At 46.4% G+C, this 9,644-nt stretch overlaps 1 protein-coding gene across 11 annotated transcripts in view; it reads right to left on the minus strand.

Moving 5' to 3' along the window:
• Positions 1–61: 61 nt before the first annotated feature.
• The window catches only part of LOC114023019 (protein Aster-B), a 327,519-nt gene continuing 317,936 nt past the window's right edge, over positions 62–9,644 (minus strand). For all 11 annotated transcript variants that reach the window (XM_027835502.1, XM_027835504.1, XM_027835503.1 and 8 more), the window contains 3 exons: positions 9,271–9,378; positions 8,878–8,995; positions 62–5,567 (listed from right to left, as the gene is read on the minus strand). In XM_027835502.1, coding sequence (XP_027691303.1) covers positions 5,478–5,567; positions 8,878–8,995; positions 9,271–9,378 — 316 coding nt within the window. In that variant the 3' untranslated portion in view covers positions 62–5,477. The remainder of the gene's footprint in view (positions 5,568–8,877; positions 8,996–9,270; positions 9,379–9,644) is intronic.

A 9,644-nucleotide genomic window follows, 5' to 3' on the forward strand; every position in this document is an offset into this window, starting at 1 on the left:
CATCTGGGGCTGTGAAACCCAAAGAGGCAGTCAATAAACACACAAGCCATTTTGTCTTAGTTTGTTCAATACTTTTTTCCCTTTAATTCATACCATACTTCCATGGCTCTAGCTACTTTACATTAAGATTTGGCTGAGTAGCCTTGTATGTCTCTAGGTTCTAGCAGTAAGTTTCCGGTTTCATACCTTGCGCGCAGCGCCAGGCAAAAGTACAGTTATAGTACCAAACAAAAGACAGTCAGACAACCTGACTGCATTCAAACCGGTGCTCTTCCCCCTTCCCAAGCACCCCACCCACCCAACACACCTCCAGGGTTGCCCAGGGGCAGCTGTAGCCTTTCCCCCTCCCTCCTCTTCAACTTGGGGCCCAGGGTGAGTGGGGAACAAAAGCACCTTGGGTTGGGGAAGATGGTCCATGCAAATTCTGGGCCGGCCCATAGAGTGTGGGGCAAGGAAGAGCTGGGATCCACGCAGGATTGCTTGGCAAAATGCTGCTTTCCCTACGTGCTCAACGCAACTGGCAACTAGGTCCAGGATGGGCTCCCCAGCTGCTACCCAGTCTTCCCACCTTGCGCAGAGGCCGCCATATTGATTCTGCAAAGTGCCACATTGTATTGAGAAGAGCAGGGGGCCAAAGGCAGGGTGCAAGGGAGGCAAGAAAATGTTTTTTAAGCTTTCACATGTAGGGGAGATCGTCTGGCATCAGCTACCCATGATGGGAGAGGTGCTTCTCACTAGCAGCCGCGACTCTGGTCCAGGTTCCCAGGCCTGGAGAGGACCATGAGTTGCAACGGAAAACGATGCCCAAGACCCCTGAGCTGTGCTTGTCACATGGAACATGGGCTGGGGGTTTGGGGTTTGGGTGCAAGGAGTGGATCCGGCCTGGTCCCGTCACAGACGCCACCAGCCAGGGCAGGAGGAGTGAGGTAACGAGGCTGGGCAGAGAGGAGGAGGGAGGAGAGCTCTCTACGCCATGTGCAAAATTCCTGCTTTCACACTAGGAAAGCAAGGTAGTTAAAAAGGTGGCCTTCCAGAAAAATGTTCCTCTCAGAACCAAAAACACATTTTCTGGAAGGAAACAGAGGTGAAAAGGAGCGAGGCCAGCCTGCCCAAATAAGGGAGAATGATAAAGGGGAAGGGGTGATTGTCTCACAGCCTAGAGACACAGTAAAGGAGCAATGGTGTTAGAGGAATTACCAGGGGAAGACGTCTTTTGATGGGAGGTGGGAGTGGAAAGTCCATTTCCCAGATACCTGGAAAAGAGGGTACTGTCTCTTCAAGGGTTAAGGTAAGGGAGGGTCTAGCTTTGGCTGCCGTGCACGTCTAGATAAGCAGCATGATATGGCACGGAAAAAATCTTGTGAGGGATCACAAATATCACAAATATTCCTCCCCTAGCCCCTTCCCTTGAGCCTCGCCCTTGAGCTGCTGTCTCAGGAACCTGAGGCACAGTCTAAAAAAGGAGCCGGCTGTCTACTTAATGCTCTGCTCAAGGTTGCTCAATCTCCTTCCTCTGCCTTTCCTTAGGTACAATGCCCTGAAGTTCTCCGTTCTCTGGAGGCTCCTATAAGCACTTCACAGTTAACCAAACTCTTAAGTGGGTTTGGGTTTTTTTTGTTTATTTTTTTTTGGAGGGGGGTGAGCAGCAGAAGAGGAGATGAAGGAAGTAGTGGATGGAGATTCCCAAAGAGGAGGACTGTCCTCAGAGCTTCCTCTAGGGAGGGTGGACTTCACTGAATCCACCAGCCAGCCCACTCTTCTAACTCACAGGAAATCCAAGTGAGTAAATATCCTCAAACAAAGAAAAACTGAGGTCAGGAGGGAGGAAACATGTCCTTGGATGAATATTGAGCTAGTAGACAGACTGATTTTTCTGGACTGTCTCACAGCCCACCCAGCTCCTGCCAATTAGGATAAATACCTTACCCTGACACTCCTCTGTAATCCTGGAAAACTCTAAGCCCTAATCCAGCAGGGTCTGTCCTGAAAGGCTCCTGAAAGAATTCAGCCTAGCTATTTTATCCTCCTCAAATACTGACAACTAACTCCTTGGCCCTGGCTCTTGATGAAATCTGGAAGTAGCTTCCAAATTGCAGGTTTCAAGTGGCTGTTCTCCTACAGAGAATAAACTAGGGATCATACTTTGCTAATCTCCATGGGTGATTCAACTGCATTCCTCTAAACTGTTTATACCTGGTGGCTGCTCCTCCTCCATCCACAGTCTTTACACAAGCCTTGGCATGAAGAACCAATCTGCAAATGCAGCCCCAGTATGGCCCCTGACCCTCCCCTCTGCTGAAGGACCCCAAAGGAAATACATGAAATCAAGTTTCTTCTCTGTTTGGAAATGGATCTCCAATCAACAGAAATAAGGCAGGTGGTGGTTGTGAATGCCCCTTGCAGAGAGCGCTACCAGTCTGGGGCTACAGTGGCCATGGATGACAAGCCAGTAGTAAGTACCAGGTTACTGTCTTTGCTTTTACTCTGTGGGTAGCCCAGGGTCAGAAGCCTTGGGGAGGGGGCTATCTTATTTGCAAGGCTTGAGGTTCCTTCTCCTGAATAAGAGAAGTCCTTGGAGCCACTGGACTTTCTGCTGCAGGGAAGGGAGGGATCCAGGCTGGTGCCTTTCTCCTAGCCCTAGCATCATAGAATCATAGCACTGGAAATGGCTTTAGAGAATGTCTGGTTAAACACCCTCATTTTGCAGATGAGGAAACTGAGGCTCAAAGAAGTCAAAATAACTCTCCAAAGGTCACACATTTTGTCCCAGTTTCTACTCACCAGAAAGGTCCTGGGTATTTCCTACATATAGCTCTTCCTCTCCCCAGACACACACAACAAGAAGCCCTCTCTTGATACTAATTGTCCTGCTTAGCACAGCTTGGAAGGAGCTAAGGAAGAGCAGTGTGTGGCCCTCTCCTCTCTGCTTAACAGGGAGGATGGAGAGGAATCTCCGTCCTCCTCCCAAGGAACCTTTCTGAAGCCATCTGAAAAGACCTCACCACAGCCAGGGGGAGGCAGCAGCTCTCAATGAAATAAATAATGATAAATAAAATAAATAAGATAATTTACAACTCTTGCTCCCCAAAAGCTCCTGTGAGCAATCTTGGCTTGTGGCCACTCTGGAGTTTAATAATTTCAAGTCATTCAACTGCCTCCCTCCTTTACAATGAATTCATAAGTTCCCTGCCCAGCCTTTTTCACTCAGTTACTGGTTACTTAATTGGGCCAGAGAAAAATGACTTCAGTTGACAGCTGCTAAATGGGTGATTGGCAGTGTTTCATGAAGCAGCACTGGCTTATGCAGATATCCACCCTCCTCAGGGATTCTAATCACTCTTATCTCTCCAAATCCCGATCTCAGGCTGTACTCTGAGGGTGCAGCAGGGACAGGAACCAACTGCAGCATGAAACCCTTTTCCTCACTCCTATTGGGAATGTATCTTCCATTATCTTAACTTTCTCACCCCCATTCTAAGTTAAGCCCTGTCCCCACCTCAGAAAGGGTCACTCCGTAGAGACATTCACATTTCATGTTAATTCCCCTTACTGCTTGATTTCCTGGGATACTGCGGTTATGGAGGTCCCAAAGCCCCCACTCCCAGGCTGCCTTCTCTGCCTGGCCACCAGGAAAAACAGAAGTCCACTATTTGTTAAACACCAATATAGGAGATCAGTAAAAACTATCTTCTTTTTATAACAATCTCTGTTCTTGAATTTTCCCTGATCCCTGCTTCCCAGAGCCCAGAAGGTTTATGTCATCTAAAGAGCCCTTCTCACTGCCTTGCTGCTGGTCCCTTTCCCTTTCCAGTTCAATATTCCTTTTTGGATTCTGTCTATTTCAGGCAGGACTCCCTTGGATTTAGAAGGGGAAACAGTGTAGTTAGGGGGTAGAGCTTAGATGGAGTTCCAAGCTAAGAAGCTTACCAACTCAGACCAGGCTTGGATACTATCCATCCCTCTGGTCCACGTGCCTGACTAGTGTCTCAATTCTTAAGAAAAAACACAGTGATGACTCAAGTCCCCAGTCCAGCTTCATCCCCTTACTCCATGACACCTCCTAAACCCAAAGGCCAGAGGGAATTTTCCTCCACCAATTCCTCCTCTATTCAGAAGCCTAAATACTAGCTAGATTAGGGACTATGAAAGAGAAAGAGATGCTGCCCTGGTCCTCATCCCCTCTGTCAAGTAGACCCTTCCTTTCATGCCAGAAATGAAATCCAACTAGAGAGCAGAATCCTTCTGTACAGAACATGGGTCTACATGCTGAGGGGCAAAAGGAGCACATGAAAAACAACACTGGCAACCACCTGAGGACGAGAAGTATAAGCTTGGGCTCAGTCCTTTTCAGAAGGCCTTTGCAGTGTGTTTTTGTGCCCTGTCAGTTCCTACACATGACCTTGTCATTAATTCTCTCAAGGCCTCCTCCCCGACCCCACCCTACTCCTACCCCCACTGGGTATTTTACAGCATTGGCTCAAAGTGAATTGAATTAGAACTATTCACCCTTCTGGCCCTAAAACTGATAAAAATAAGTTCTTAACAAAATCATATAAGTTTTACACGTTCTAAGAAACAATGTTCTTTGGGGAGGGGGTAGAGGAAGAAGACAGCAGAATTTCAGGCACTCAAAAGCAACTTAATTTTACACAGACCTAACCTGAGTGAACATCAGAGAGAGTAGAAAATGAGAGACCTGTGCTCCCCTAGTCTGTGTGTATTTTGAGCTGGAGGACCCCAGTGAAGGCCAGGGGAGGCAGCAGTTTGCAAAGAATTCTCAGAGACTCTTCAGTCTCAAAGCCTTCCCATTCTGCCCACTCCCACACCCTCCCATCCCACCACAAATCCCACAAATACTGCCTTTTGGCTTATCTAACAAGTCCTGTCCATCTGGCTGAAGGTCCACTTTTCCTTGGTGGCCCTTCATGGTGGGATATAGGTGGAGCCCCCTCTGTCAGTTGGAGGCCTGAAACCTGTCCCCCACATCTGGGCATCCAGGATAAGCTGGGATGGTGGGGAAAGAAGAATCCTCCCCCCACTTTTTTTTCCAATTCTCCAAAAAAAAAATGGAGGGCAGGGAATGAAGCACCATAGCAATGCCCCTTTGAGACTCCTATCCAAGACCCCAGGGCCCGCCCAAGCATGACTTTGGCTCAACTTCACTTCCCTTCAAACAGCCAAGGGATGGCCAGCAAGGGAAGGGTGGGGATGGAAGGACTGGGGGGGGACAGAGAAGGTTGGGAGGGTTGGTGCTGGGAGTTGCCCCCTGCCCTCCACCGAAAGAAATTGCTTTTCCGGCCAGTGCAGGAGGCAGTCCTGCTCCTTCTCCTGGTACATAGGCATTATCTCTTTTTAAAATCTGTATATAATATATATTTATATTCTGTATATATATATATATATTTATATATATATATTTATATGGTCTATGTACACGTATTGCACAGGCCTCTGGAGTCACCCCTATTCCTGCCTTGTCAATGATAGTGGTTCCTCTTCTCCTCTTTTTCAGATGAGTAGTCCCGGGTTCTGATGCCATTCTGAAGGTTGATTAGCGAGTCCTTCATCTGTAAGACAGGGGGAGGCCAACCCCACCCAAGAAGTACATGCACTGAGTTGGCTTCCTCCACAAGGATCACCAAATACTTATCAAAGTAATTCAACTGAGTTAAGGAGCTCGAGGGAGCCAGGATCCTAAGGCAAAGTGTGACCTTATGGGGTTACCTGCTCAAGGAAACTAACAGTGCACACAGTGTGGGGGAAGCCCTGGCCTAATTCTCCCTGAACCTTCATTCCTGAGAAGCTATTTTTCAAAGCTATTCTACTTACCTACTCCCCCAACATCACGTCAGCATTTTGTTTCTAGGGAATATCCCACAGAACTGGGAAATTTGATTTTAGAATGAAAAGGTTTCTCAAGTGTGAAATGACGAAACCATAGATCCAGGGACCTCTGAGGTGGCCAAGTCCAACGCCTCCCTCCCCTCCCCCATTTTACAAATAGGTAGGACACAGGTAGTAACTAGCAGAGTCAGGATTTGAACTCAGGTCACAGAGACCACTGATTTGGAACTAGAAGGGCCTTTAGAGGCCATCGATTCCAACCCCCCAATTTACAACTGAAGAAAGTAAGGCCCAGGGAGGTTAAACTGATTTGCCCCAAGGTCATACAGATAGCAAGTGACAAAGCCAGGATCAAAACCACAAATGAGGACTCCAAGATCAGTATTATTTCTATCCTAACCTCCCACTCAGAGCATGAAATTCTTCCACAGGGCTCTGCCTGAAAACTTCCATTGACAGGAACTGTTATCAAGCTGTTCTTTATACTAAGCCAAAAGCCCCACTGGTCCTGGTTCTGCCTTCTGCAACAACTGACAATGTTTGTCCATGCAACAGCTCTTCAAAAAGTTGACGAGGACTATCATGTCTTCCCACTGCCTTTTCTAGGCTCAACATCCTCAGTTCCTTCCAGACTCTCACGGCCTATGTCTGGTCACACTTCTTGGTTTATCAACATAGCCCTTTAATATGGCAATAGAATGGAAAATGATATCTTAGATGTGGTAAAATGGGCAGCTAGGTAGCTCAGTGGATAGAGCACTGGGCCTGGAGTCAAGAAGACTCATCTTCCTGAGTTCAAATCTGGCTTCAGACACTTACTAGCTGTGTGACCCAAAGCAAGTCATTTAACCCTCTTTGCCTCAGTCTCCTCATCAGTAAAATGAGCTGGAAAAGGAAATGGCAAACTACTCTAGTATCTTTGCCAAGAAAAACCCAAATGGGGTCACGAAGAATCAGACAAAACGGAAACAACTGAACAACCAAAATGTACTTCTGATGACTGCTTTAAGACTAACTGATCCTAAATATGACCAAGGGAGTAGGAGGGCTTGGGAAAAAGGACCCCAGTAGTAATAGTGGTAGTACTACTACTACTATTACCAGTAATAGCTACAATCATTGGAACTAGCATCTATATATTTCCTTAAGGTTTACAACCTTTGTGCTTTACAAATATTTCATTTTATCCTCAAGACAACCCTGGGAAGTAAATGCTATTATAATCTCCATTTTACAGTTGAGGAAACTGAGGCAGCAGAGGTTAAATGACTTGCCCAGGATCATATAACTAGAAAATGCCTGAGTCTGGATTTTAACTTGGGTCTTTCTTACTCCAGGCCCAAAGCTCTATCCACTCTACTCCCTAACTGCCTTTGCAGTACCAATAATAATAATAACAACTTTTACATTTGTAGAGGACTTTACATATGTTATCTTACTTGAACCTTACAATAACCACATGAGGAACATACTATAGATATCTATAGATAGATGAGGAAACTGAGGCTCAGAGAGGTTAAGTAAGATAGTTAATAAGCGTTAGAATCAGAGTTCTGAACCTAGGTCATTCGGATTCTGTGTTTGGCATTCTATCCATTATGTTAAGTTGCCAACAAAATAATCCTGAACATCCTGAGAGTGTTCTGCCCTGCTCTCAGGGATGCACTGACCAGTGAATTCATTTAAAAGCTCTACCTGGTCTTCCCATCACTATTATGATCAATATGAAAAAAATCATGATGATTCTGTGCTAGATGTCATATCTAGCCAGCTTTAAATTTTTTCTGCATGTAAAAAAGGATGCTCCTGCCAATTTGACTACTTCAAGGTAAGCTTGAGAGGCAGCACAGACAAACAGCCTTGAAATATAGAAAACCTGAGATCAGGGCTAACAAATACTCATTATCTGACTGAAGGCAAGTCACTTAACCTTTTTCCGTGACCCAAGCAATTTTCTAAGGCTGTGCTGATTAACAGAGTTATTGATCTCTATTTGAAAAGAGAGCTTCCACACCGGGGGCAACCCCACACTAATGAAATCATACAAGGGAACCTTTCTTTATTGATCTGATATTGCATTAGTGTTAGTACACCCTCGTCCCAATGAACGTCGTCCTTTGAATGCCAGATACCCATTCTATCTCTTGGTCTCTGCTCAAAACCCTTCTAGCTTGGTGGGACCTAACAGAACTCAGGTTTCTCTGGCAGAGGCTTCAAGAATCCATAGTCACATCCATACTAATCAAGACTTTAATGGATATATTAAGTCTGGGAAGAGTGGAGTGGAGGAGCTGTTGTCCTAAAACTGGGCCAATATTGGATTACGACTTAAAATTACTTCCCTAAATAGCTAGATAGTACTTTGGACAAGACCACAAAGAGTGTTATGCTGCAAAGAATATAAATGATGTTGGGGTGTACCCTGACAAGAATGAGTACCTAAACTGTTGGAAGCAGCATCCTGGAATCAGGAAGACTTGAGTTCAATCTGGTCACTTACTAGCGATGTGACCCTGGGCAAGTCACTTCACCTCTGCCTGCCTCAGTTTCCTTAGCTGTAAAATGAGGATAATAAATAACACTTCTCTCCCAGGTTTTTGGTGCAGATTAAATGAGACATTTATAAAGTGCTTAGCACAGTGCCTAGGTGCTTAATAAATGCTTGTTTCCTTCCTTCCAAATGCTTTTACTGAGGCAGAGAAGTACACTACATATGAGGACAGAGCAAGACACTAAACATGAGAAGATTACATGATCCCTGGGACTACAAGGAAGGCTTTCCAACCTTCCTTGGATGCCTGTGCTTCACTGTACATCATTTTCCTTCCTTCAGTGTAAGGAACAAGACTATAAATCTCTCCTGCCCAAAGGGGTTTGTTTGCTCTTGTGCTGTGCTCTAAGGAACAGGGAACACCCGAGTGCACTTCCCACTTCCAAGGCCTCAACAGTGGCTCCTCGAGAAGGCTGGCTAATCGGTGCCCTGGGAGAGGGGCAAAGGGGAGGAGTGGGGGTGGAGGCAGGGAAGGTGTTTACCTGGTCTAGAAGCATCACAGAGGATTTGATGATCTCCCTCCATTTTTGGAGCTCTGTGTCATGATACTTTTGTTGGGATTCTAAGAGCTGAGCCCATTCTGTCTGGGACTGGGGTAACCTGTGGGGCACAAGAAGGGTCACCCCGGCAGCTGGAGTTATGCTCAGAGGACTGTCCTGTGCTCCCAGACCCCTAGAGGATAGAGAGTCACATCACAGTGCTATACTCTCCACTCATTTCCTGCTGTTGCTTCCCTTCCCTAACCCCACCCCCAAAAAGTGACCAGAAGGGAAACCAGAAAGGAGCCATTCCTCGCTGGGAAGAAGGGCTCTGTCGTGGATTGGGGCGGGGGAGGTTGGTGATCTGTGTACAGGATGGAGATGGATCTCGGTTACCTGTCCTGGAGTCTCAGGCCCTGCCATGCGGTGAGAGTTTGTGTAGTATATTCCAGCATCCAGAGTTTGTAGAACAGCATCATGTTGAGAATCACCAGCAGCACCAGGCTGGGGAAGGAAGAGTGGGGAACAAAAGAAAAACCAATAGAGAAGCAGGCTGGTTGGTGGCCAAGGCCCAGGCATAGGGGCAAACATCTTCCCTGACCAGGAAAACTCTGCCATGGCCTTGGCCCAAACTACCACTGTTTCCCCCAGAAACTTTGGGATGAAAAAAGCAGAGAGGAAGAAGAAGAAAGTGAAGGAAGAAGGGAGAGAGAGAAGAGGTAAGAACAGGAAAGAGGATAGAGCCAAAAAAGAAAAGGGTACATGTGTGT

Source organism: Vombatus ursinus, unplaced genomic scaffold (genome assembly GCF_900497805.2).
Source record: "Vombatus ursinus unplaced genomic scaffold, bare-nosed wombat genome assembly UNPS02014816.1, whole genome shotgun sequence".
Lineage (NCBI taxonomy): Eukaryota > Metazoa > Chordata > Mammalia > Diprotodontia > Vombatidae > Vombatus > Vombatus ursinus.